Below are 27,517 nucleotides of genomic sequence, written 5' to 3'. Positions count from 1 at the left end.
AGGCAGTGACCTGATTGATGTAAAGATTAGTGTCTAGATTTATAATAGTTTGGTGGGGTGGGTGTTTTTGTTTCTTTTTTTTTTTTTTTCTTTGTATATTTGTTTTGTTTTTTAGTGCTGTAAATTGATTTTTAAAGTACAGTCTGAAGAATCCATGTTCCTCTGGTCTGTACCAGGGAAGGCTCAGAATGTCTATAGGTCTTCTCTGGAAACCTTCAGGGCTCCGACCCATGTCCCTCCTGGTCCGAGGGAGTCCAAAAGGCATTGGGAAGCTCCATGCCGAGGAACACCCGTACTAGAAATCACCTCGGATCTGGGCAAAGCCCCACGATTAACTACCTTCCCGCAGTGCTCATCTTGCTCACAATAAAGATGTGACAACACGATTTCTTCTGCTTGTGGAAATGGGCATTTTTGGCATGGGAATGACAGAGCTTCAGGGGGGCCACTCCAAAGCAACAGACACCAATGATTTCACTTGCAAACACACGCTACACTGAGAAAACGACTGCTGCCGTACAGGCATGACCTGCGGGATGCGCGTGTTGCTGTAACGTGAACTGTGGGAAAGATGACAGTGAGAGAGAAGAGCATGGGAGAAGAGCAAACGGAGAGAAAGAAAGTTTAAATGAAAAAATATGTCACTTGACAGGCAGCTAAGGAACTGACTACGGAAGAAAATAATCACAAAATTCAATGATAAATATTTGAGGGATGTTTTGGTGTTCATACATGTAAATTCCTGGCCAAACTCTGATTTTCTGCTGCAGGTACACACTCCCACTGGAGAACTGTTCTTGTCAGGAACATGCCACTTTCTTAACTTGTATAAGGTATTCTGATAGTAACAGCTTTACATAAGGATGATAAAATGCACTGCTTGCGAATAAAATTGCTATATTCTGTGTAACTACGTGACTGACACGCACACCTAGTGACCACTTTGCACTGTCTGAGCTTTGTTTGAGAAAAGCCAGATTGCTGCTGGCTCCTGAATCCTCTTACCTTACTTGCTGTCTTATTTGCTATTACCATAACTAAAGCTTTGCCTGCGCTGCTTATGGATGTCAGCTATATTTACTAATCTCTCGATTTCTGTTGTAATTTGTTCTTTTCGGTCAGAGCACACTGTTTCCTGTACATGTCCTTGCGAAGCGCGATGCTCAGCCCTGTGCAGAGTGGAGGTGGAACACGGGTCCCCACTCAGCAGGGCTGGAGCAGCAGCGGACACTGAGATCCGTGGGGACCGTGACGCCGGCCCCGAGCGTTCCTTGCGCTGTTGAGGGCAGCAGTAAATGACCTAAACATCTGTAGAAATGAGGAACTAGGGGAAAAACACGCTGTAAGCGGAAACAAATGGGCTTCCCTGTCCTTTTCTGCCTATCTTGGAAAAACATCTGAACAGAAATTTGTCTGCAGAACAGTTTTGGAACTACTTTTAGGCTGGTGTTTGAGATGGTATTCCTGTTGTGCCTTGATTTGTCAAAATCCCCGGCTAAATAGCAGCTATCTAAAAAGAAAATGACGACTTCCAGTCTGTTCCGCAGGTGGTTATGGCTCCTGCAGGCCATGGGTCAGTGTTTTATTGTTACGTCTGTGTTTGCTGTGTGCTAACAGCTGTGTAAGCAGTCGCGCTCACTCCCCAGGCTTTTTCCTGGGCAACAGCGCTGTTTTCGTTGTCGTTATTATGAGGTCCGAGCGACCGAGTGACCAGCGCCGGCGGTTTCCGCCTCTGCCCCCGCGCGGCCCCCCCGCTCCGCAGGCACGAGACCGGCCGGAACCGCTCCCGCCGCTGCGCGCGCGCGCCCGCCCCGCCGCCCCGCCCCCGGCGAGCGGCGCGCGCACAGTCACGTGGCCTAGGGAACGCGGCGCGCGCCGTGCGCGAGCGCGTACGTGCGTGAGGGGCGGGGTGGGGCCGGCCTGCCCTGCCGGGAGGGGGAGGGCGCACGGGAGGAAGGAGGAAGCCGCCATCTTGGAGCGTCGAGTCGCCATAACAAGGCACCAAGGGGGAGCGAGAGGATTTTATACCTGGGCGAGGGGCGAGCGCGGCTGGTGGCGGTGAGGACGGGCCGGGGTGCCGGGGCGGGTGGGGGCCCGCGGGGCGTGGCGGGGGGGGGGCCGCTGCCGCCCGGCTGGGCTTCGCGGCCTGCGGCGGGAGCGGCGAGGCCTGAGCGGGGCCTGGCGGCGCTGAGGAGCCGCGAGCGGGGCGGGGGCGGCCGGGCCGGCCGGGAGCCGCTGGGCCGCGGGGCCGGCGCGCGGGGCGGGGCCGCGGCGGCGCTGGCTGCCGGCCGGGGCGGCGGGCGGGGGCCGCTCCATTGTTCGCGGGCGAGAGGTGCTGGTGTGGCGCAGCTGCGCTCCGCGGGCGGCGCCGGCCCCGCCGCGGGGCCCGGGGGCCGCGCCGCCTTCTGCCGCGGCGGGGGCGGCGTCGCAGCGCGTCCTGGGCTCGCCGGGAACAATGAGCCCCACGGGGGCGGCTGTGTGCCGGGGCCGGCCCTGCCGGGGTGCGAGGGTCGCTCTGGCGGAGGACGGGACCGGACCTCCAGCCCGCCTGCGTGGGCAGCACCTGGAGGTGGAATCGCGATGCGGAGGCCGTTTTCCCGTCCGAACTCCGGGTGGCGAAGTGCTGGTGCCTCTCGTCTCGGAACCGGGAGAGTTGCTGGTTTCGGCGAGGCTCTGCGTCCCGCTTTGATCTCTGCCCTTTTAAAGGGCGGTTACGAGCCCGGGACTGAGAGGTTCCATCTCCTGCGGTTTCGGAGAAGACCTCGGTGTTGGTGTCCGCGTCTTTTGGGTGGCCCTGGTTCCTTTTGTGACTCGTCCGGTTTTTACAAAGTTACCGAGCAGGAGAAATCTCTCTTGGAACAGCTCTTCCAGTCAGGAAGAAAAATCCTAGTTCTGCAAAGTTTCAAGTTTTGCTGTGAGGCTAGAATCGGCACACTTAGAAACAGCTGAGAAGAATCTCAATTCCTTTTCCATCCTCTCGAAGTGGTCTTGAATGTGCCTTTTATTCACTGGGGAAACACACATTTTTTTTGTGGATGCTGAAGTTAGGAAGCAGTAGTCTGCTGGTTTTTCCTTTGCGTTTTCCCAAGGTACAGACATTTTGTGGTGAGAAGTTGTAGAGGTGAGCCTACTTTCTGTTGCTGCTGAAAAGTTTTGGACTAGGAATGTCTTGACTCTGTAATACCATTGCAAGGAGTTTTTAAGCTCTGGGTCACGCTTACTTTCTGTATGTAAGGTGCAGACTTTTATTGCTTTACAGTTTTGCCAACCTTTCTGTTAAATACGGTGTTAATATTAAGTCATGTGTACCAAGTGTTATCTTTTGAGCACAAGGTAAGTTGTTACTGACAGCTGGAAGGTAACGTCACACGGAACACATAAGCAGGAAGCCAGATATCTAGTGTAAATGGATATTATGCGTTGGTTCAGTTACTTAAGCTTAACAAAACAGGAAGCTACTGTCAGTTCAGCTTGATGATGTTGTTAGTTTCACTGTTCCAAATGGTGTTAAATCAATCCCCAGTTTAAAAGTTTGAGTAGGCTGGTTGAACTAACTTTTTGGGTTGGAGGAGGGTAAGCTGCTTTTTTTGGTTGTGGGGGTTTTTTTTGTTGTTGTTTTTAAATGTAAAAAGATAATGTAATTTCTATTTCCCTTTCAAAGTGAAAAGGGCAGAGTAACTTAAGGGTTTTGTTAGCTCTAACTGGAATGTCCACTTCATATTGTGATCTTCCTTCCTGTCACAAACTTGTGCGTAATGTTGTTGCTCAACATTTGAGGGCTGCTTTCCTGTGTCGCAAAACTAGAGGAATGTCAAGCACCAGCAAAGCAATTGATACAATTCTTGCTTACTTTGATGGGGGGACAGGTAATATTTCTCAAGCATACAGCTCTTTAGAAAATTATCTTGGGTTACTGAGGGTGGTGGGCACAGATGTATAGAAAGGGGAAAAAGGTTTGATGCTTATCTTGATAATTATCACCAAGAATACAGAAAAGCAAATACGGTTGTTGAATGCTGCCTGAGAAGAAGTGATTCTTAAAAGACAAAGGTAAACTGACGTGATTTTATGTAAACAAAACTCCACATTCTAATTGTTATCATCTGCTTCTCTTTCAGATTGAAGCAAGTGAATTCTGATATAACTCAACTTTGTTAGAGGGCTTTTTTTAAAAAAAAAAAGTTGATCCACAGTGCATCAGAGCAAGTTACTACTTTACTTTTGAGTGACTTACAGGTGCTTGCCTGCATTGCAATAAAGGACTCATATATTGAGCAAGACTTATTTATCTCTTCGTTTTGGAGAGTCTAATAAACTGTTATTACAGTTTCTGTACTGACTTTCAAAGTTTTGAAGTCTAAAAAGACATCTTTAAAAACATGAGCACGGCCAGAACAGAGAACCCTGTTATAATGGGTCTATCCAGTCAGAATGGGCAGTTGAGAGGCCCTGTAAAACCCAGCGGGGGCCCAGGAGGTGGAGGCACACAGACTCAGCAACAGATGAACCAGCTGAAAAATGCCAACACAATCAATAACGGCACTCAACAGCAAGCACAGAGTATGACCACCACTCTCAAGTAAGTGCTGGTTCTGGCTGCCGCAAAAGTCGTGTTTAGAAGTGATATATGGGGAAGTGTTGTTCCTATGTTGAAAAAGTTTTTCTTCTGTCATTTTATGATGATGGTGGTTAGAATTGTCCTGTGATGGGCATTAGACAAAGCTGTATTTCCATGTGTGAGCTCCTCTCCAGCAGTGCTCTTTGTAATGTGTTTGTTGTGAAAATCAAATGTGACGCTTTGCTTTTCAGAATATGTAGCCACTGGTCAGAGGTAGCCTGCTGAGCAGAGCAGCATCCTGTTTTCTTTGCTCGTTGTGAGCGGTATGAGAGGGAAGTTGGGGAGTGGGAAGGAACTGAACTGAAATTTAAGACAGAGGAGGAAACGCCACCTAGGCTCAGTCTAGTTGTGTGCTCTTTTCAGTTGTTTGTTGCAGTCCTTTTTCACGGTGAGAAATATTATAAAGTTGGATATATTTTGTCATTGATCTGAAATAGTAGCGCTTACTCTCCTCGGTGTAATGCCTCGGCTTTAACTCTTCAAAACATGAGTCGAGATAATACGATACCACTCTGATACCCTCCTGACCATCAAACAGGTTTTAGAAGTGTGCTAATAATACCTGAATGTGGTGGTTGGAAATTCTGAAAGATGTAAAAGACTTGGATGAAACGGTAATGTGTTGTTGTTGTAGTGTGGTTTGTGTGTAGTTTTTTGTGTTGGGGTGTGTGGTTTTGTTTGTTTGTTTTTGTGTGTTTTTTTTTTTTTTTTTCCCCTACCTGTGGTTCCTTCTTCCCCTGAAAAACATTCACTTGTATTTTTGTATTTTGTTACTTGGTAATTTGTGAAAGAAATGTTAGCTGTTGTCAGAGGGTGCATAATGGAATACCCTAGTTCTTAAAGTTTTCCTAACTTGTTTCCCTTTTTTTAAAATGATCTTTTTCTCTTTTGAAAATGGGTTACTCTGAATTAAACTGGTGAGTTAAACTTATCAAAATTCACTCTGGACTTCCTGAGATGGGAGAAGAGAAGGACTTACTCTTCTCTGTACAGTGGCTTTTGAGAGAGGATGGGTGTCTAAATCTCACTGAGAGCAAAAGAGAACATTTGATCAACAACTGGAATGTGCGCTGACTTATTTTTCTCCCCAAAACTGTTTTTTGTCTTCTCACATTACTCATGGATCAAGAATGGATGTTCCTTGGGCAAGAAATTTTTTTTTTTTTTTCTTTCAAATGATGAAATATTCTCCTGTGGATTTATTGTGGCCAGTTTCTGTCATATGACTAAGTCAGTGTTCAGTTTTAAATCTGTGTTCTGCTGGATTGATTCAGTGCCCTAAAAATGAGACTTGAATAATGACTGGATGAAGACTTTACAAATTGCGCGCTTGGCAGACTACTGATTTTCTCTGTTTACTGTGTCCTGCCTGTTGCATCCTGCATAGCTCAGAGAAGACTTGAGCTCATACGTGTAGGTGCTTTAAGCTTTCTGGAGGTTAATATTTTGTGTGTTTGTCGCTGTACTGAAGAAAATAACATGCAAAATGAAATTATTAAGCCTTTTTAAAAAAAAAAAAAATTTTGTTTTTGCTATAGACCTGGTGATGACTGGAAGAAGACTTTAAAACTCCCTCCAAAGGATTTGAGAATCAAAACTTCGGTAAGGATGGTCGAATTGTCAAATATTAAATAAAAGATGTGCGAGAAGCTTCAGCGACAAAATATTTGTCCTAAGCAAAGATTCAAAAGCAGTTCAGCTCTTGCTGTTTCAAATGAAGAACTGATGTGTTCTACAACTGCTTGGGAGAGATGCTTCTCTTGGCAAGCTCAAGAACGGACTTTACTGTGGGTTTCTTATTTCATTAGTGTTATAGCATGGGACTGATTGTCAGTGTCTCTTGCAAAGCAGATGGAAAGACGTCAGCGTATGTTCACAGAACTGTATTTGGTTGTGAGAAAGCTGATGTTTGGCATTACACAATTTAGTGGGAACTCCTGTACAGTGATGGAATGCACTTTGTGGTCTTCCTGCATAGGGAATCTCTCATGAAGTCAGACCAATCTACAGCTGTAGGTTGTGTGACCCTATCTTACATATGTGCTTTTTTCTGATTGTTCAGGACGTGACCTCCACAAAAGGAAACGAGTTTGAAGACTACTGTTTGAAACGGGAGTTGCTGATGGGAATTTTTGAAATGGGCTGGGAAAAACCATCTCCTATTCAGGTTGTTTACAGACTGCTCACAAGCAATGTTTAATTTTTATAACTTTACTGAAATTCTTATTAATGCTTAAGTGTCAGATGCATCATAATTTAGGAAGGCTGGGGTTGTGCACGGTAGAACTCAGTGGCCCTTTGGGGAAGGTGCAAATTTCTAACACCCAGCTAAATCACTGAGTCATACTATGGGTGACTTTGGAGGTGGGACTGTCACTTTGGAGAAGGCAACTTGGATTTTCCTTTTCACTGCAGAGGCATTAGCGTGCTCCCTGTTTCTGGCAGCCCTCACATAAGCGGTCCCAGTGAGAACAGGATGGTTGTGTAAATTTCCTGGAAAACTGACTTACCATAGGCTGCATACCTTTAGTTGTTGCAAAGATAATTTTGACTTTATCACAGAGTCTTGATTTTTTTTTTTTTTATCATAAGCATCTGGAAGGAGCATAACAGAGGTTATGGGAGAGAGATTAATGTGTTGGCAAGTTTACTTTTCTGTCTCCCCATTTGCTTTTATGGCTTGCTCCATTAAGAACTGTTGATGTGTAAACTTTGGGGCGGGGTGGGGGTTGAACTCTCTTTTAATTGCTCTTTGGATTATAATTGACACAGTTCTGCCACTTTACCCCATTAAGGCATGAGAAAGCTATGGCTTTTAGGTAATTTCCCTGCTTGCAGGATATTCTGTACATGAAACAAGTAGATTTGATGTGCTACTGTTGGTGTGGAGAGTTAAATTTGGCCAGCTGCTTTAGCGAGCATGACTTGTGATTGCTCATGCGCTGTCTGTCGTTGCGTTTCAGGAGGAGAGCATCCCCATTGCTTTATCTGGTAGGGATATCTTGGCTAGAGCGAAAAATGGAACAGGCAAGAGTGGAGCCTACCTCATTCCTTTACTTGAACGGCTAGACTTAAAGAAGGACAATATACAAGGTCAGTTGAGATGCAGGTCACTTACCTGCATCCAGGTAATGGTATCAGTCGCTACATAGCAGACTTGAATCTGAAGCAGGTTAATGATGTTGAGCAGTGTAGGGTATCTGCTCGTACTTTCAAAGAAAGGTAATGGGAGGTGGTGAGGGGAGGTGGAATTTCAAAAGGCCCTCAGTCGCTTTCCAAAGCTTGAAATGGAAGATGTCTTATGGACCTTACTGTCTTGCCCTGACAAGTGGATTTGGAGTAATAAGCAAGCGTGCTGTCTTGGGGACTCGTGCAGAGGGAACATCAAGGGCTGGAGAGCCCTCGCATGGAATTTACCTTGTCGTAAGCAGTTTCTAGGTCTGGTTCAGGATACTCGGAGTGGAACTCCAAAACCATAAAAGTATATCTTTCGTGAAGTCTCTTAGTATTTAAGAGACAGCGTGTTAGTAGTAACTCACAGCGATGCTTTTACCTTTCAGCAATGGTGATTGTTCCCACCCGTGAACTAGCCCTGCAGGTCAGTCAAATCTGTATCCAAGTCAGCAAACATATGGGAGGTGCCAAAGTGATGGCAACAACAGGAGGAACCAATTTGCGAGATGACATAATGAGGCTTGATGATACAGGTTGGAGCCCTTTTGCTACACTGTAGTTGCTGTTTGTTCGTGGCTTTAACGGAGTGGCAGTGGCATTTCTGCTCGTTATTGTTTCCGTGTTGCAGAGCAAACTGCAATATGTCTTGTTTGCTGTTTATATGCTGTCATTCTCTCAAACTGTTCGTATGAAACATGGTCAGGACTGCTGGAAACGTTGTAGTTGCTTTAACCATTTTTTTTTTTTCCTCTTTTAACCTTACAGTGCATGTTGTGATAGCTACCCCCGGGAGAATTCTCGATCTCATCAAGAAAGGAGTAGCAAAAGTTGAGCACGTCCAGATGATAGTATTGGATGAGGCAAGTTGCTCATGTTAAACGTTTTGGGATTCTAACACTAAGTTAGAGCAATGATGTGTCTCAGCGAGTCTCCTCATTAGGCACAGCCACAAATCAAACATTCCTTTGATTCCATTTAAATCAAAGTGCTGGAAACCTGGAGAGGATAAAGTTCCTTTTGCTGATGAATCCAGTCTCCAGCAGCTAAACCACACATCTTCTGAAAGCTTGCCCCCTTAAACTTACTGTTTATTACTTCTGTTGTTACAGGCAGATAAGTTACTGTCTCAAGATTTTGTTCAAATAATGGAGGACATTATTCTGACGCTGCCTAAAAACAGACAGATTTTGCTCTACTCTGCCACTTTCCCTTTGAGTGTACAGAAGTTCATGGTGAGTGCAGATGTGTTCATATACATACGGCGGTGAAGTTGCATATGCAGTGTGTGAATGAGTGGCACATAGCTGTTAGTGCTTTTCTTAATGCAATCAGACTTCACTGGTTTAACCTATACCAGCCTGAGCCTGAGGCAGAAGTTTGAAAATAATTTTTGACCCAACATAGCATTTTGACAAAGCTAGATATGCACAGTTCTTGCCTATAAGGTACTGTTTTCCACTTTTACATTAATTGCGTGCTGTCTGCACTGTTTTGCTTCCAGAGAGTATTTGTGTTTGGCCTGCATGGTCACCTTGGATTTATAAGGAATTCTTTGAAATTTTATCCACCCTGTCTGTTTTGTGTGTAGCATGAAGAGTGAGTGGCTGGGTGATGCATCCTTGCCATGGAGGAAGTTCAACGTGCCATGGGTGGGAAGTATTTATGTCATTTTGTGTGTAGATATGCCCACTTTATCCTTACTTTTATTTTTCAGAATTCCCATTTGCAGAAACCTTATGAGATTAATCTGATGGAGGAGCTGACCTTGAAGGGAGTTACCCAGTACTATGCTTATGTAACCGAGCGTCAGAAAGTACACTGCCTCAATACGCTGTTTTCCAGGGTAAATAGCAGGGCTGGTTCAAGAACACACGGAAGCTTTTTTTCCTTTTGAAACCAAGAATAAGACTGAGGGTGGCTAAAAGAGCTTAAGGAAACTTTTTTTCTTGTCAAAATGTGCTAATCTTGTGATATAAGCTGAAGCTAGAAATGTGTGCTGCTTGTACTGCACCTTTGTGGTATAGAATCTTAATTTTTAGCCCCCTTGTACCAAAACATGACACTGTGTAAGTTACCAGCAGCACACCTGCTTTGCTTTCTTTCTGGAAGGGATTTAGATTTATGTCTTGGTTCGTTTGTTAGTCAAATGCTGCGTTTACTGAGCATACTACTTATATATTCAGCTCCAGATTAACCAGTCGATCATTTTCTGCAACTCCTCTCAACGGGTTGAATTGCTAGCCAAAAAGATCTCCCAGCTGGGCTACTCCTGTTTCTATATCCACGCTAAAATGAGACAGGTGAGTATGAAGTTAACAGCGCTTTATTCCACACCACCCCCGGCTTTCCTGTCTAGTTGAATTAAGTCTTGTGCTTGCTTTAAATTTGCATATCTTTGAAAACTGAAACATGTATTGCTTTTAGATTTCAGCCGTGCACCCTTTAACCTCTTCCCAGGCTATTCATTGCAGGTGGTCAGTTGGTATGTGAGAAGTGGCTTTGATCCAACCCCTTAGTGAAAGCCGCAACTGGTGCAGTGCAACTGAGCACCTATGGCCTTGGTGTAGATGATGAAAAATGCCAGCGTGGCTTTGCCAGCGCAGAAGTTTTGGTTAATTCTACGTTAGCTCACATGTCCTTGAGCTTCTTAGCATAACTTCCTTGTTTTCAGCAAGAGCGCTAAAAGGTGTTATCAGAAGGTTGAAGTGAGGCATGTAAAACAGTAGTACTTGGAAATGTTTTTTTCATTTTATATGTAAGCTAGAAAAAAATCAAATGAAAGCTTTAGAGGAAACCTAGCTTGCTCTTTGTGGAACTCACAGGTAATGCCAATGTTTGCCGGGCCATATGCAGACCAGTAACTAATTAAGCAGAAATAGAAGTGGTGTCAGTATTGAGAATGGAGAGATATGCAAAGGGTTTCCTTGAAGTATGATTTTTGTATGCTTTTGATCGGTCCGTAGATGATCTTTGTGGCAAAATGCACGTACGTTTGTGTGGAAACCTTCAACTTGTTCATTCCCACTGTTAATTTCACTCCTTAACAGTGATGTTACTTTATGTACCCCAAAGTTACTTGTTTGTGAGAGTCTTCAAAGACAATTGACTCATCCCACCCCTAATTCTGAATTGATAGTGAAAAATACCCCATACTGGAAAAAGAAGTTCCTGCCAGCCTCGATTTTTAAGGGAATGAATAAAACGTGCATTGGATTTGGCAGGGGGCTGACAGAAGACGATAGTCAAAATATCAGGAACTGTGTGTCACTAAACACAGCCCTACCTGATTTCTTATAGTTGCACATATGCTGGTGCCTGTGTTAACTGCTTGCAGAAATTGGTATGCGGTGCATCTAGTTGGGAAAGGGGAGGGCTAGTGGCGGCTTCATTAGCTTGGTGCCGTTCCTTTTAGTAGCAGTCTGCCGTCAGTTTAACTTCCTTGGTGCGCATTTCGTGTAATTTTAACTTAAGATACTCCTGAGGTGGCTTTGCAAGTGTGGGATTCTTTAAAACACAGTCAGTTAAGTGTCTAAAAGTGATACCGAGGCCCCTCTGTTAAGTTCTTTAGAGAATATGGGTAAGAAGTGCTAAAAAATGTGTTGTAGCATCTTAGTTTGACTCAGCTGTTTTGTAACTTGAATATAGCTGAAACTCGTAGCTAGTTTTGTTTTTTGGATTTGTTTTTTGTGTTTTGTGGTTTTGGATTTTTGTGTGTGTGTTTTGTTGTGTGCTTTTTTTGTTTGGGTTTTTTTTTTTTGTTTGTTTTTTTTTTAAAAAAAACCAAACAAACAAACCCACCACTTTGTTTATATGTATCTATCTATTTCCAGGAGCACCGCAACCGTGTATTCCACGATTTCCGAAATGGCTTATGCCGCAATCTTGTTTGCACTGGTAAGAGTTCCTGTGTGTTTTCCTGTTTTTCTAAAGGCTGCGATAGAAAGAGGATTAGCCATTAGCCCAGGTGTGATAGATCACTAAAGCAAAACTATATGTTTGTTAAGATGTCTTTGTCAAGCCTGCATGTAGCAGAATGGAGGACTCCTTTAGGCAAGCAGGTCTTGTCTTCTGTGACAAACCGTAAACTGTCTTTTAATGCAAGGGAGGCTAGTATCTGGAAACTAGTGCAAGCCAGTGTTAATCATAAATATTTCCACCCTAAATACTGCCAGCATTTGATCTCATTGAAATTCTGGATTCTCTTTCAGATCTGTTTACCCGAGGTATTGATATCCAAGCTGTGAATGTGGTGATAAACTTTGATTTCCCAAAGCTGGCAGAGACTTATCTCCATCGTATTGGCAGATCAGGTGAGAGGAAAAACACCTTTTAGGGGCAGTTTTGGTGAGGACTCCTTTTCTTAGGATTGAATTGGCGTATGGCTTTTATTACTGTATCTGAGAATAATTTTAGGTAGTTTTGATTTTTCTGACAAATTTATTTTTGGCGATCATCTTGATGGCTATCCTGACAAATATCTGAATAAAGGGCTGTTGTCTTGAAACTGGCTTGAACAGCTGAATAAAGGAGAGGGGAAAAAAAAAAAAAAAAGATAAATGCATATTTTGCTTTAACCTCAGGAGACTTATTGATGTACCTGTTTGCAGTTTGGAGAAAGTCTATACTGAAAACTTAGCTTCCGTGGTGTCTTAAGTGTAGTTTTCTTCTGCATGTACTCCGAGGTGTGTTTCTAATGTCTGGACATCAGCAATCTAAACCCTTTAGAAAGGCAGTAAACAAAGGAACTTGGTGTGCTTGAACTTTGTAGTTCAGGCTTGTTCAAGAACTATGTTATTGAAGAAGGGTTGGATGTGCATAATGCAGCAGTGAAAGATTTTTGTTGGTAATTAATGAGGAGGTTTGGTCAGAGCATTTTGAACCTCTAGGGTTTCTTATTCCTATAGCAGTACAGAATTCCTTACCAAAACTGACGTGGAAGTTGTGGAGACCTGTTGCAGGGTCTGAGTTTGCTTTTATCATCAGACAACAATGTTAATACACTCTGCAGCCTGCAGACTTTTTCAGTCAGCCTTCTATTACTCTAGTTCAGTGTTGTTTGTGTTGTGATGTTTTTTTTCCTAGGTCGCTTTGGTCATCTTGGCTTGGCCATCAACTTGATCACCTATGATGATCGATTCAACCTGAAAAGTATTGAGGAGCAGCTGGGAACTGAAATTAAACCCATACCAAGCAACATTGACAAGAGCCTGTACGTGGCAGAATACCACAGTGAACCTGTAGAAGATGAGAAACAGTAAACATGTGCGTACACAAATGCCTTTCTGAATAGAGAAGTTGCATTGGATGAAAGGAGAGCTGACGTGAGCGTGTTACTGCAGGGGAAGGGGGAAGCTGGTGTGCTGAAAGGCTCTGAATGTGAAAACAAGGGTTTGAAATACTGTCAGGGCAAGGAATTCTGCACACGTCCTGAAGCTGGGAGGAGAGGATAAGTTATTTTTAGTTGTTTTAATTGAAATGCTGACCATATGCGAAGGAAACCAAAAATGGGGTAAAAGAGGGAGTGGGGCATGGTGTTTGGAGAGGCCAGGATTGCTACTAGGGTGAAGGGCAGAGAGGAAGGCTGTTCTCAAAAAGGCAAGGACAGAAAATGGGTCACTCTGAAGATGGAGTACCCACAGAACAGCCTAAGCCCCTCACCAGTTAAACGGAACAGGTCCAGGCTAAAGGTGCTGCGTCTGTGGCATCCTTTGGTTCACAGAACTCTTGCAAGTAAACAAAGTAGGTAACAAAGCTGTAGTTCGTTTTTGCTGCCACTTGAGGTCGTCTGTGTACCTTTCAGACAAAATGAGGTTTTTGTTGTTGGAGGCTACTGAGTGGGTCTTTTCTGACCCAGGGTGGTGTTTGATCTGGTTTTAGTTAAGATGCTGTATGGTGCAAGATCAGACACTTTTCAGTTTGGGTTGGAAATCATTATTGCGTGTACTCGTCTTGGAGATCATGAATTAGAAAGGGACTTCCAATGGAGCTGCTGAAATTCTGCTCGGGTAACAAAAAGTTGCCTTAGAAGCATACTGCTAGATGGTGTTAAAACAAACCTTTGTTCCTTCTTTGAAATCGTTCAAGGATAGCCCTATTTGGTCACGCCAGGCTGACTTGCAGGCTCTGCTTGGTTGGCTGAGCTTTCTCCATGTTTTATAGATAAATTAAAACAAACAAACAAACAACAAACCCCCCAAACAAACAAAAAACCCCAAAAAACACAACAGGTGATAAACTTGGAAAGGGCTCGTGGGTGGCTTCTGTAAGGGGGATGGTCTGACCTTGCCTGAGAGCTGTCTGCCGCTTTCCAAAGGACAAGGAACCAGGAGGTAGTCCTGTCTCATAGGTATAGTAGGGTGGTAGCAGCACCTCCTTCTGCGAAGCTGTGGTTGAGGTGGAGCTGTTCCAAATGCCCTTTGCTTTTCCAGAGCTGCTACGTAGTCAGTGTGATTCACTACTTACATTCTGGTTTTGCATAAAATTGGTTTAACTGTGGGTGTTGCGGTTGTGTTTTTGTTTTTCTTTCTTAGGCTTTGATTACACATGCCAGAAGGTGAAGCCCTTTGATCCGGATCTGTGACACATCGTTTCTTTGGGGATACCCTTCTCTTTCTGGGTTTTTCTTCGTCTTTTCATTTCGGAACTATGAAGACTAAAGAGCTCGGCCTTTTTTTCTTTTTAAATTTGGCAGCAAGGAAGAAAGAAGATAAAAGGAGGAATTTCTTTTTGTTTTTCCACTTGTTTGCACTGTGTGCTGATTGAACATTAGTTGCACTAACTGCTGGTTTTAAATTTTTTTTTTTTTCTCTTTGGGTGGGAGGGGCAGCAAGGGAAGAAGAGAAACCCTGAAAAGAGAAGAATCTTGGTGAACACAGGCTTGTCTGCTATTTCAAATTCTTCAACCGTCGACTGAGTGCATTTCAACTTCTCCCTGATTACTCATCTGTTTTTAAGCTAAAGAGCTTGTTACTTATTCGTGCAAAGTGCCTTATGCTATGAGACCATTCAGAATATCACCTTTCTGACAGCCCAAGGAATCAACAGCCGTTTTTGGTTTCAGGTCAAAGTTCCCCTCTTCCCCCTCTCCTCCTCCCCAAGTACTCAAGCCCAGGGCTGGGAGGTGAACCGTATTGGTAATACTACTTATTTCTTCAACTTTTTTTTTTTTTTTTTAATTGGAGGAGTTGATATGCATCTGCAGTTCACCCACACTGTAAATACCTGTATTTAAAACAAAACCGACTTAAAATCTGGGCTGATTAGGTGCAGCATCATAGCTCCAGAAGGAAAGAGTAGCCTGTCATCCTTTGCAGGAGCAATAAGAAAAGCCCTATGCTCTAGCAGAACACTAAAGACTGGCTTCCATAAGTCTCCATCAGTAGTTACAGCACTTGATATGTAGACTTGTTTCAGAGCCATGGCCCTCTTTCCTCTGGTGCAGTGTGTCCCATAGAAAATCAGATGTGTATATTGTACAAACTTTGTAAATATGATTATTTTTTTTGTTGTTTTTCTGTTTGGGTTCATATATAACTTTTTCTTTTGTGATGAAGGTTGCTGGGGTTAAAGGGATTAGACTGATTATGGGAGCAGCTAAAGATGAGAGGGGCTCAGTTTTCTGCAACACTAAACGATGAGAAGTGCTCTGACCTCTGCAGAGAGCAGGCCTCTACAGGCATCCCTTGTCAGGGTGGGTTTGCTCTGGTGCTAGCAACATTGTCCTGTGCCGCTCGTATGGAAGAGATCGCTCGTGGGGCTGCCAGGCCCCAAAATCTGTAGCTCAGCCTGTTGGGAGATGCCCTTCGGTGTTCCCCCTTAGAAACTTGAGGAACCGTACAAGCTCTGAAGGGGGCTGTGGCTTGTGTTCCACCATGGCGTGAGGGAAATCCAGCGGGTCTTGGTGTTGCTGCACGGTATATGCATAAGGTGCGGATTTTGGATTTAAGAGGAACCATAGAAAACCAATTTACATGCATAAACTGACAGTTCTGGAGCTTTATGGGATTGATTCACTTCCTGCTGCGTTGTGCATTTTCTGCCCAGAGCGGCCTCTACATAGACGTTGGAGCAGGTGAGGGCAAACCCCTCGTAATGTCAGAAGCTGCAGAAGGCTGCTTGCCATCTCCTCCGTTTTGGCATGAACTGCTGTCTGTCATTTTGCATTGTATATTGCTGAAAAGTGCTTTCTGGTCAAGTAGTGTTGCTTTAAATTGTGCCCCTCCCACCATGCTTGATGTTTGGCCTGATCTACAGGCAAAAGGAGTGAGACAAATCAAAACCGTACTCTTTTTTAAATTCCCTTTTAGCCTGTTCACCAACGCTGTCAGGAGGCACCTGGATGAATGCAGTCCTTTTGCTCAGTTGTTTATTGTGTATACGGATGCTGCACTCACACCACGCTTGCTTACCTTTGAGGCAGGAGTTGTCTTAATTTCTTCCCATTTTGACCCTGTTTCTTTTTTTTTAATTTTGAGTGAAATTCTGTGGAACTACAAGGTGGACTTACCCATCTGTTTCCTTGAGGATCATAAATAGAAGCCAGGTGCCTCCTGACAACAACTTTACAAGATGGAAAGGTTTTTGTGTTTGGGATTTTTTTTTTTTTCTTTTGTCAGCAGTGACTCCATAATTGTAGCAAAAGCTGCACTAGAATACAAACTCAAGAGCTTGGTCACAGACACTCTGTGAGCCACACAGCTTACGTCTGACTGGCAGGTACTACATGTAAACAATTTTGGGGTGCTTTTTGGGGGCGGGGGTGGGAGTTTGTGGGTGGTAACTTTGACCAAAAGTAAAATCTTGCTCTTGTATTGCAGCCAGCTTATGATTTTCCAGAGAGACAGAAGAGGGATCATTTCAGTGCAACAAAGACAGGAAAAATGTAAATAAGTTTTGTATCGTCCCAGGGCACACACACGTAACAAGAACAGGATAGCGGTGTCGGGTCAGACGTGTGTGCTCTGCGTGGATTTGTGGTAGGTTAGCCTGGTGCCATGCATCCGTGGTCCCTCTTGAAGCACAGAACTTCTGAAAGTATTACTTTAAACTTGGCCTCGAATTGAGGTTTGGCACTTACCCGAGCTATCGGGGGCACCATTTTAGGTGGCTTCTTGTCGAGGAGGAAGCAGCCTATTTTTGGTGCTAATAGGCTATCTCATAACAGATGCGATCTTGCAAATGGAAAGATGCTCCAAAGGACTAGGATAATCCTAGTGGCTTTTTTTTTAATTTGTTTGTTTTGTTGGGTTTTTTGTTTTGGTTTTTTTTTTTGGGGTGGTTGTTAGTTTTTTGTTTGTTTGTTTTTCCCTCTACCCAGGAGTAAGGACTGCGTATAAATCTTGGCTTCCTGAGATGCCTTGCGAGCTCCTGTTTTTGCTGGTCACACACCAGCCTTTACATTTACGCATTACTTGGAGCCCCCAGTGGTGAGCCCTGGGTTAGATACTTCCTCTGACACAGATGACATGAGTGAGAATCTGGTGTATTCTGCACTCTGCCCCTTGGAAGCCTCAAAGTGTCACTGTGATGAAATGGAGCTTCACAGCTGGGTGAGGTGGCTGTGAAGAGGGTGACGTGTAAAGTACAAAAGTACAAAAGTGTAAAGTACAAAAGTAAGCCAGCTTACTAGAGGGAAACTGCAGGCTGGTCTGTGTCAGGAGGGCTCTGCAGTTGCTGGAGGGTTTTCCCAAAGGGAGGGGGGTGGGTTGGTCTCAAATACATGTTTCGATTTCCAGAATGAGATGGGAGCATCTTTCCTTTGCCCTCTGACTTTTTTTTGTGGGTAAGAACAGGGAAGCTCAACATGAATTCATGTTGTGTACATGTTGGTATCAAATCATCTCATTCTGATCTTTTGTTCTTTATTTTTTATTTGGGATGGGGGTGGGTGTCTGCTCCAAGGATTTAATAATGCTTCACACACTTTTTTTTAAATTTTCAAATGATTAATAGGACGCAAACCTCAGCAGACGGCCGTCTTGCCTCAATTCCTGTTGTAGAGCTTACGGAGATGCTGTGCCACATCTCCTGAGCTGCTGCTGCGCTGGTTCTTGTGCTGGTGCCGGACTTGTCATGCCTCTGGGGTCGAGCAACTGTTGCTTTCTGAGGGCAGAGTTTTGTTCCCAGGAGCTCTGGCGGTCTGGCTTTAGTTTGGGCAACAATAGTCTGCGCAGGGAGTTCTGCGGTAGCTGTGAACTTGTGGTCCATCTCTTGTGAATCACAGTTTCTCTGTGATAAACCGGGTCTCTGGACCAAAGAGCGTCTAGTCTGCAAAACGAGGCTTTGGCAGATTGTCGTGTGGGTTTTGCTCAGTTCACGATCGTGTTGCTAACATGTCCCTGTGTGGAAGCATTGTTAAATTCTGCGGTAGACAAGGAAGGGTAAGGAGGGGTGGGGGGAGGGATGGGTATATTAAGATACAGCCTTGCTGTATTTTAACCAATAATTATGGGGAAGGGGTGTCAGGAGGAGAAAAGAGTCACTGTTCCCTTTATTGAAAGAAACTGGAACTTTTATTTCAAGACAAATTATTTGCAATTCAGGTGGAATGTCATAATCCACTGGTCCCTAGTCAAGAGGTTGATATTTTTACTGTTAACCAGCAAACAACATGGACTAGTCCTTGAAAACATTCAGGGGAGGGAGGGGAAAATTGGCTTTCTGTTAAATCGGTAATTGGCAAACTCCAGCGGAGTGCAGGTTTTGTTGAGAGTGTATGTTCTCTGGCGGTGTGTCTGTCGCAGCACTGGCTTATGAAAAGCTTCATGAGTTCCCAGTGCAAAAAAGATGAATGGTAAAATCCTGATTTTGTTGATTAAACTCAATAAAAGCTCCCTGGAACTCCAGTTTGGTCTCGTTTCTCTTTTAACTGCGCTGACCTCTTCATAGGGAACAACAGCCGGGCAGAGTGAGTTGTGGTCCCAGCTGAAGTGTCTGTGAAAGCTGCGCTGCTTTTTCTTGCTTACATCTGAGGTGAAGCGCACTGGAAAGGGAGGGAAAACTGCTGCCGTGCTTCAGGGCGGACATTAACACAGCCAGTTCTCTTGCAGCTGGAGTAGCTGAGCCTGCAATCAGCATGTAAAACCAGGAGTGAGGTAGAAACTACTTGGGCAGCCTTGTGGAAGAGGCCTTGTAAACATACCTGGTACATGTGAAAATTTCGTGGCAAATGTCAAAGCAAGAGTGCAGCTTTTCACGGGAGAGCTCTCTAGGGCAGGAGGAAAGGGTTGTCCGAAGTGAATCTTGAACCTTAAACTGAAAATAGTTGTAAGCTGTGACCGAGAAAGACTGGAAGGAAAGCATTAATGATTATGAAAGACGGTGATTTTACTTTTACAGATTCCTGGGACCTGGGGGAGGATCACGTGGGGCGAGGGGGGCTGGTCACGTGAGGCGCCAGGCCCCGCCCCAACATGGCGGCCTACCTGCAGTGGCGCCGCTTCGTCTTCTTCGACCGGGAGACGGTGAAGGAGCCGCCGGGGCCGGATGGGGCCGGGGGAAAACCCTTCGCTCTGCCTCCGGGCATCGCGGTCTGCGACTCGGGCCGGGGAAGCCTCGTGTTCGGGGATATCCTGCGCGGGGCCGGGAGCGGGTCCCTGTGGCCGGCGCGGGGCTCCTCCTGCCGGGGGATCCGGCGGCTTCGTGCGCTTGGCCGTGCCTCCCCGTTAAATATCGAAGTGCCGCTTAAATGCTTTGGTGCTCTTGGGTTGCTGAGCAGAAGTGCGTTTACTGGGGCCTTAGCGAGAAGCAGGCATTAAGGTGGTTGAGTCTGGTGTGGTTGGAGAGTTTTGGGGTTGGTTTGTTTTTTTCTTTTTCCCCTTTGTGTGCCTTAACTGTGATCCCCACATATGGAAGGTCAGATTTGGTTTCTGCCTCGCTCCCTGCAGCTCAGTAGTTTCCAGGCGTACAAGCTGCGGGTGACTCACCTCTATCAGCTGAAGCAGCACAGCATCTTGGTGTCTGTTGGTGAGGATGAAGAGGGTATTAACCCCCTGGTAAGTCATAAAGAGAGGAAAATGCATTTGTATTATGGGTCTTTCTTAAGTCTACTGCAATTATCGTGGTTGATCTTTCTCATCTAAAGTAGCTTGCTCGTTCTGGGTGCTGTTACATTTGGTGCCAGGTCTTGGCCTCCTGATACCCCATGTTTCGCTCCCGCTGGATCATTGCTGTTTGTAGGTTAAAGTCTGGAACCTGGAGAAACGAGACGGTGGCAATCCTCTCTGCACGCGAATTTTTCCAGCAATACCAGGTAACAAGCCCACAGTCGTATCCTGCCTAACTGTCCACGAGAATCTGAATTTCATGGCTATTGGTAAGTAAAACTGAACTGCAATAGCTTAAGAAAAATATTATGGTCCTTACTCAGATGTAGGGAAAATGAACAGATAGCACAAAAACCAGCATAGAACATCTTGACGATTTTTATTCTCACGCAGCTTTTATACATAAATTTAGCTCGAGTCTGTATAAATTACAGTAAGAACTTTGATACTTAAGAGGGAAGCACATATTTTTAGTTGATGTCATCTTTCCCCGTCTGTCAGTAAGGTTGCATGTTTATTGAACTTAGAACTAAATGTAGCTTGCGTTGTAGTACGGGAGCAGTCCCTAAGTGACTGGAACTGCCCTAACACGCTGTATAGTATTTCAGGTGTGCCGTATGAGTAACAGTTTAGTCTGTCCCCTTCACCAGGTTTTGCAGATGGGAGCGTTGTGCTTACAAAAGGAGACATCACTCGAGACAGGCACAGCAAGACCCAGATCCTACATGAGGGCAGTTATCCGGTTACTGGCCTTGCTTTCCGACAGTCTGGCAAAACAACACATCTATTCGTGGTGACCACAGAGAACATCCAGGTGGGAAGTTAATTGGAAAAAATGAGACTCTGACTCATAAATTGCATTTGGCTTCAGAGTCCAGTTCAGAGCGATCCCCAAAACCTTGTGTTTTTGTGTAGTCTTACATGCTTTCAGTGAAGGACTATCCTCACCTGGAGCTGGACACTCACGGCTGTGGATTGCGTTGTTCGTCCCTCAGCGACCCCTCCCAGGATCTCCAGTTCATCGTGGCAGGAAACGAGTGCGTGTACCTTTATCAGCCAGACGAACGTGGGCCCTGCTTTGCCTTCGAGGGACAAAAGTTGATTGTTCACTGGTATCGGGGGTACCTCATCATCGTCTCCAAGGACCGAAAGACTTCTCCAAAGTAGGGCTCCTCGGAACAAAGGAATTCTTTTGGCTCTTGTAGCTTCCTGCTTTCCCTCTTTTTCCTTCTTCCCTGTGAAGCTTTGCTCTTGGGAGCCGGTTGCAGCTTTGTCAGATGTTGTTAAGATTCGTCTGGACCCACGTATTGTTTAAGTTCTGTTGTGAGAGTAGCACAGTTAAGCATGTGGAAAGAGTGGGATTTTTTCCCGGTCCTATGAATTTCTCAGTGTAACACATAGATGGGATTGGTGTATAAATACGTGGTGCTTTGCTTCTGAGTCTGCTGAGCTTAATCGTCCAAATGAATCCATCTGTCTTGCTCTCTGGACACCCCTCGTTTACATAGGTGTCCAGAATTCCAGTTATCCTCTCCTTGCTTTCTAAAACTTTCTTCTGCCCTCCAGGTCAGAGTTTGCTGGGAACGAGGCACAGAATTCAGACAAACAAGTCTTGAACGTCTATGACTTGTGCAACAAGTTCATCGCATACAGCTCGATCTTCGACGACATAGTGGATGTCTTGGCAGAGTGGGGTTCTCTGTATGTGCTGACCAGAGATGGGAAGATTCACGTCCTGCAGGAGAAGGATACACAAACCAAACTTGAGGCATGTAAATCAGTTTTGTTATTAGTCTCTGCCTTATGTCTGCAGGATTGCACTGGCTCTGCAGACTGGAAAGCTGAACTGTTTAGGTCAGTGAGTTACCTAACCAGTGACCTGATGGTGTTTCAGCATAACCAGTGTTATAACGCATTTGGTATTTAAAAGCCCGAGCACATGTATGTGTACAGCACCAAAAAGAAGAAATAACTTGTTTTCCAGGTGTGTTTGAACTGGTTTTGCAGGGTGGTGTTTCCATCATGCTTCTCTGTCTGTGTATTTAACAGATGCTGTTCAGGAAGAACTTATTTGAAATGGCCATTAACCTGGCCAAGAGCCACCACTTGGACAGCGATGGTTTGTCAGAGATTTTCCGGCAGTACGGCGATCATCTGTATAACAAGGGGAACCACGATGGAGCCATCCAGCAGTATATCCGGTAAGTGGGATTCCTGCGGGGCTGTGATGGTGTCATAGGGGTAGGAGCTGCAGAGGCCTTGATTTCTGTTTCAGCCCAGGAATAGAAACAAACCCAAACAAAAAAAGCAGGACTTGAGGTGAAAATTCTACCAGTGGGGAGAACCATGTCAGTGAGATCAAAATTCTCAGGAAAAGTTTGTTAAAAATTGCTCTGTACACCTTAGGATGAAGTTCTCCTCTTTGATCATATTTTAACATGAATAATGATTGCGTGTTGGGATGGAGTGGGGCCTGATGGTGTTATAAACAAGGGATCGCTCTAGGTAAAATGGATGATGTGATTTGACTGTGTATGGCATTCGTCTTGGAAAATGCTCAAACAGCTTCATGTCAATTTTAAAACATCTCGGGTTTTTTTTAAAACTTGTGGCTACCTGTTTTGCGGCTTGTGGAAAACTTCGGGGTAGTTCTCTTTAAAATGCCACAAAGTATTATGTTCTTGTAGAACTGAAACTTTGGAGCCCCAATTGTCTAGTGAAACTCGGCATTTATTTTGTTGCCAACTTGCACTAAGTGTCGGGATGACTGGCTGAACTGCTACTTGTGGGCATGAGTTTAAAGCTGACTTTGAGTTATGTGGCTGAAATAAAGGAAAACACAGCGTTTTTTTCCCCTTTTTGGGCTTCCTAGTTAGCCGTGGTCAGAGCGTCGTCCATCTTCTCACCACTTCCTTTAAAGGCAGGTTGACTCCTCGTGTGCTGTCACCCATCAACCCGATCGCAGGCTTTGTAGAGGGTTGTTTGTTTCACCATGCGTGCGGACGAGTGGTCTTACACCGTAACTACTCCTTACTGCTGATGGTAGCCGAGTGGTCCCAAGGCAGTTAGTGCCTGCTGAAGTTAAGGCTTCTGTGTGCTCCGTTCTTAATATCTCCGCTTATTTTGACTTCTGGGCTATAGGGTCTCTTGTAACATGACTCTTCTCCTCCCAGGACTATAGGGAAGCTGGAACCATCTTACGTTATTCGGAAGTTCCTGGATGCTCAGCGTATCCACAACCTTACCGCTTATCTGCAGACGCTCCACCTGCAGTCCCTGGCCAATGCGGACCACACCACACTTCTGCTGAACTGCTACACCAAGCTCAAAGACAGCTCCAAGCTGGAGGAGTTCATTAAGGTATTGGGGGAAGGTGAAATCATGCAAAGCTGTTATGTCATCATAAGGATTAAAAGGGGTAGCGGTGACATTGTAAATAGGCTCCTGTGGGGGGGCTGTTGAGAGAGAGAAGGATTTGTCCCTCAGTACCCCTGTGTTGGCTCCGTTATTTCCAAGCTCTCGGTTACGTTCTCAGTTTGGCCAGTTTGCCATCTGAGTCCGGAGCGTGCTGGCATTTGCCAGCGTGGCTGGTGAGCTCACGGGAGGCGGTTAGACTCTTTTCTTTCTGCACGCGTGATCTTCCCCTGGCACGAGAGGAACTAAGCGATCCCTGCTCTGGCTTTCCTCCTTTTATAATACATACATGACTGCTGCTTGTGGACTGTGGGAATGTTGCAGAGGGACCGTCTTTCTGCATTGGTTCTTGCAGACGAGCGAGAGCGAGGTCCGCTTCGACGTGGAAACAGCGATCAAGGTGCTTCGTCAGGCAGGTTATTACTCCCACGCTGTGTACCTGGCAGAGAAGCACGCGCATCATGAATGGTACCTCAAAATCCAGCTAGAGGACATCAAGGTGAGGAGACGTTATTGCTCACATGTTCTTTTTGGGGAGGAGACCACTTCTCTAGCCTCCTCTTCAGTGAGAATGCCATTTCACAGACCTCTTCCCTGCAGCTGGTGTGCTGACAGGACTGCTGAGGCAGCAGTAACACCACCTGCTGCCACTCATGTGTCAGCTTTCCGCTTCTGGCTTGTGCGGTAGACTGGGGTGGAAATCAGAGGGTCTTATTTGTTCTGTTTCAGATGTGGCTTTTTACAGTGCCCTTTTGGAGGAGGGAGGGTTGTTAGTGAGAGATTGATCTAAATCGCATTCTTAGCCCTGGGCCACAGCCGCTCTTCTTCCCTGAGGAGGAAAGCAAGCAGAAATAGCGAACCGGGCGATACTTCAGGGTGAACGGTGTTCACGGCATACTTGCAGTGTGTCTTCAATGCTTTCTGTCCTAACCTCAAAGCAGAGAGCAGAGGCCGATGTCATGTGATTATTTTGCTGGCTGCCTCCACAGAACTACCAAGAAGCTTTGCGCTACATTGGAAAACTGCCTTTTGATCAGGCAGAGAGCAATATGAAGCGGTATGGTAAAATCCTGATGCACCACGTCCCTAAGGAGACCACGGAGTTGCTGAAGATCCTTTGCACTGATTACCAGCCATTGGGGGACAGTGAAGGGATGCTGGAAGGAAAAAAGGTACAGTGTGTGCTGACTGAGTGTTGTTGCTGTTGAGTAGTAACTTTGCAGCAAGCGAGTGCTCCTGTGCACCTTGTGGTGCAGGCCTGATGTCTTGGGTGTAACGAGAAGCCCTGTCCTGGTGCACTGGTAGCCCCAGAGAGAGACTGCTTAAAGCTATTGCTGGGACCCAATTCCTGCTGTAATTGCCATCCTGTACCGTGCTGTGTCTGTCACGTCACAGACTCTGGGAGTGAGCATCTGTGCAGCAGGGAAGAAGCACCAGTCTGGCTGAGGCTTGACTTTTTATGGCTGTGTTACAGGCTAATTCGGAGGAGTTCATTCCAGTCTTTGCAAACAACTCCCGAGAACTGAAGGCTTTTCTGGAGCACATGACCGAGGTGCAGGCTGACTCTCCACAGGGTGTCTATGACACTTTACTGGAACTTCGACTCCAGAACTGGGCACATGAACAAGATGAGCAGGTTTGAGCTCCACCAGCTTTGTATTTTGAGTGGGAGATTTGGTGTCTTTGAATCCTGTTTGCATTCCTGCCAGCCCGTTGCCTTTCCAGATGGGCATTGATAACATGAGGCAATACATATGCTGTGCTGGACAAATGGCACAGAAATGGGAAAGCAGTCTGCTAGCTGGGAAAATAATCCTTTGAGTGAGGCTGAGCTTGTTGTGTATAAATCTCATTTAAGTACAGATTCCAGACAATACAACCTCTGTGGGCAGATGCCTCTCCCACAAAAGTAGCTTTATTTGCTTGCCTGGATCTCTGAGGATGCTGGCTGTTTGGGCGAAAGAAGTCACAATTTTTGTGTTTGTTTGTTTTTCTGTTTGCCTAAAAGGGATAGAGGGCATACGGCAAAACTGTCCTCTTTGAGAGAGCTGCAAATTGTTGTTGAGTCTTGGTTCAAAATGTTCTCTGTGTGTGTGTTGCTCTCCCCAACCTCTCCCCCACCTCTCCCCCTTCTCTGTAGGTCAAGGAGAAGCTGCACAATGAAGCCCTCACCCTCCTGAAGAGTGGAAGGTTCAAAACAGTCTTTGATAAGGCCTTGGTCTTATGTCAGATGCACAATTTCAAGGATGGCGTCCTCTACCTCTATGAGCAGGGCAAACTGTGAGTGTTGCGTGTCTGTAGAGTCCTGTCCCCACTCCACTGCAGGAATTTCTGAGCCGTAAATGTCCCTCCCTTACTGCGGTAATAACCTCTTTAGTATCTCGAGACAGGAGCTGTAGATCATTGCTCAGATGAAAATACTTTGTTAGAGCAACAGAGCAGTTATGTAGACAGCGAATGACAGACCTGTTTTGGCTTCTGTGTGAACGTCTGGGGATTGCATGGCTGGGTGAAAACCTGAGGTCCCTGTACAACTCAAGAAATGGATGTCGCAGCTAATGTGTGTCTCTTGCCCACAGTTTCCAACAGATCATGCACTACCACATGCAGAATGAGCAGTACAAGAAGGTGATCGAGGTGTGTGAGTTGTATGGAGACCAAGAGGCTTGTCTCTGGGAACAGGCGCTCGGCTACTTTGCACGGAAGGAGGAGGACTGCAAAGAGTATATTGCTGCGGTGCTGAAACACATCGAGAACAAGAATCTCATGCCTCCGTTGCTTGGTAATAATGTGTGGCACCCCAACCCTCCCCCAAAACTGGTTTATAGCATGGTCTGTAGATTAGAAATTTGAGAGAAGTATCAACCAAGTTGGAGCCCACCATTTGAAGTGATAACCCACGCTCTAGGGAAAAGCGATGCCAGTCACAAAGATCTGTGGCATCAGCCGTAGAGATGTGTGTAGCTGATTTCTGTTCTGTTACTGTGGGGAGGTGAAGGGCTTTGCCTTGCTGGAAAAGTTGAAATGGAATCCAATCTGCTAGATCCTTGCTTTGCCCTTTTGGGTCTGAGCTGGCCGAACATGCTCCCAGTCACCCTTTTCAGGAAGAGGTCAGGCTGAAATTGAGTCTTTAAATGAACCCTCAATTCAGTAAGAATGCTGACTGCCTTTGCCTGGAGCTGGCAAATCAGTCTGGCCAGGGTATAGCTGATGTAGCTGCTGGTTTTTTGCTTATGTTTAAACTAACATCTTGCTTCCTCTCAGTTGTGCAGACACTGGCTCATAACTCCACAGCCACACTGTCTGTGATTAAGGATTATCTTGTCAACAAACTGCAGAAGCAGAGCCGCCAGATAAAGCAGGATGAGCAGAGAATTCAAAAATACCGAGAAGAAACGACAAGGATCCGCAAGGAGATTGAAGAGCTAAAGGCAAGGTGCGGTGCTGTGTGCTCTCTCGTCTTATGTAGGACAGAACTACTGGTTTATTTTGTTAAGGAAAAATATACTTTGTCTTTCTTGCCTCCTCTCACTCTCTCAGTCCCAAGATCTTTCAGAAGACCAAGTGTAGCATTTGCACCAGTGCCCTGGAGCTGCCATCGGTCCACTTTCTGTGCGGTCATTCCTTCCACCAGCATTGCTTTGAAAGCTACTCTGAGAGCGACTCAGAATGTCCCACTTGCATGCCGGAAAATCGCAAAGTGATGGACATGATTCGAGCCCAGGAGCAGAAGAGAGATCTGCATGACCAGTTTCAGCATCAGGTAGGGGTAACGTTGCCTGTCATACCAAGTTTAAACATACAAGGTTTAGATTCTTTTTTGAACTGCCGCTGTGTCTCTGGCAAAGAGGCTGGAAGCGCGAGGGGTGAAAGGAGTGGGGCTGGAGGCTCTTGCTGATGCTGCTGCTTTGTGTCCGACAGCTCAAATGTTCCAACGATGGCTTCTCTGTCGTCGCCGACTACTTTGGCCGTGGCGTCTTCAACAAGCTCACGCTCATCACAGACCTGCCTGCGGGGAAGGCGGCCGCCACTATTGAGGCTGGGCTGCAGCGGGAGCTGCTCACCCACACCAAGCGGAGCACTTAACCCGGGCCGTGGCACCACCCTGCGTGTCCTCGGGAGACCTGTGCGCGGCCTTGTCCCTGTCCCTTGTCCCTGTCCCGTGTCCCCAATAAAGCAGGCTGGCTGGGAGCGCGTTGAGTGCGGGCAGGGGCGGGGCCTCGGGCGGGCAGGGGCGGGGCCGCGGGCGGGCAGGGGCGGGGCCGCG

The 27,517-nt window shown here is 45.8% G+C and overlaps 2 protein-coding genes across 3 annotated transcripts; both read left to right on the top strand.

Moving 5' to 3' along the window:
• The first annotated feature begins 1,932 nt into the window (after positions 1-1,932).
• On the top strand, positions 1,933-18,636 carry DDX6 (DEAD-box helicase 6). The gene is made up of 14 exons (XM_065652051.1): positions 1,933-2,058; positions 4,119-4,579; positions 6,157-6,220; positions 6,681-6,785; positions 7,582-7,711; positions 8,179-8,325; positions 8,558-8,656; positions 8,906-9,024; positions 9,507-9,635; positions 9,976-10,092; positions 11,623-11,686; positions 12,001-12,102; positions 12,875-13,054; positions 14,323-18,636. The coding sequence occupies exons 2-13, from the start codon at positions 4,380-4,382 to the stop codon at positions 13,048-13,050; spliced, it is 1,452 nt and encodes a 483-aa protein (XP_065508123.1). The 5' UTR covers positions 1,933-2,058; positions 4,119-4,379; the 3' UTR covers positions 13,051-13,054; positions 14,323-18,636.
• Positions 18,637-19,195: 559 nt separating this feature from the next.
• Positions 19,196-27,441, top strand: VPS11 (VPS11 core subunit of CORVET and HOPS complexes). Of its 2 annotated transcripts, none has more exons than XM_065651971.1 (16): positions 19,196-19,361; positions 19,641-19,785; positions 19,970-20,042; positions 20,487-20,650; positions 20,752-20,999; positions 21,403-21,604; positions 21,886-22,037; positions 23,010-23,196; positions 23,606-23,749; positions 24,240-24,422; positions 24,725-24,886; positions 25,391-25,530; positions 25,830-26,032; positions 26,515-26,686; positions 26,791-27,013; positions 27,172-27,441. In XM_065651971.1, the coding sequence occupies exons 1-16, from the start codon at positions 19,204-19,206 to the stop codon at positions 27,334-27,336; spliced, it is 2,721 nt and encodes a 906-aa protein (XP_065508043.1). In that variant the 5' UTR covers positions 19,196-19,203; the 3' UTR covers positions 27,337-27,441. The 2 variants fall into 2 exon arrangements, with proteins under 2 accessions (XP_065508043.1, XP_065508042.1); XM_065651970.1 differs by having other exon boundaries at positions 19,970-20,105.
• The last annotated feature ends 76 nt before the right edge of the window (positions 27,442-27,517 follow it).

Source organism: Caloenas nicobarica, chromosome 26 (genome assembly GCF_036013445.1).
Source record: "Caloenas nicobarica isolate bCalNic1 chromosome 26, bCalNic1.hap1, whole genome shotgun sequence".
Lineage (NCBI taxonomy): Eukaryota > Metazoa > Chordata > Aves > Columbiformes > Columbidae > Caloenas > Caloenas nicobarica.
Note: the sequence above shows the minus strand (reverse complement) of the source record. Positions and strands in the feature narration are given on the sequence as shown.

Bases quoted from the DNA above. Each gene is read 5' to 3' on its own strand.
- DDX6 (XM_065652051.1), top strand. From the start codon at position 4,380: ATGAGCACGGCCAGAACAGAGAACCCTGTTATAATGGGTCTATCCAGT. The intron at 7,712-8,178 runs GTCAGTTGAGAT...TTTACCTTTCAG, and splicing joins AAAGAAGGACAATATACAAG to CAATGGTGATTGTTCCCACC. The intron at 12,103-12,874 runs GTGAGAGGAAAA...TTTTTTTCCTAG, and splicing joins CCATCGTATTGGCAGATCAG to GTCGCTTTGGTCATCTTGGC.
- VPS11 (XM_065651970.1), top strand. From the start codon at position 19,204: ATGGCGGCCTACCTGCAGTGGCGCCGCTTCGTCTTCTTCGACCGGGAG. The intron at 19,362-19,640 runs CCTGCGCGGGGC...ATCCCCACATAT, and splicing joins AGCCTCGTGTTCGGGGATAT to GGAAGGTCAGATTTGGTTTC. The intron at 20,651-20,751 runs GTGGGAAGTTAA...GTTTTTGTGTAG, and splicing joins TGACCACAGAGAACATCCAG to TCTTACATGCTTTCAGTGAA.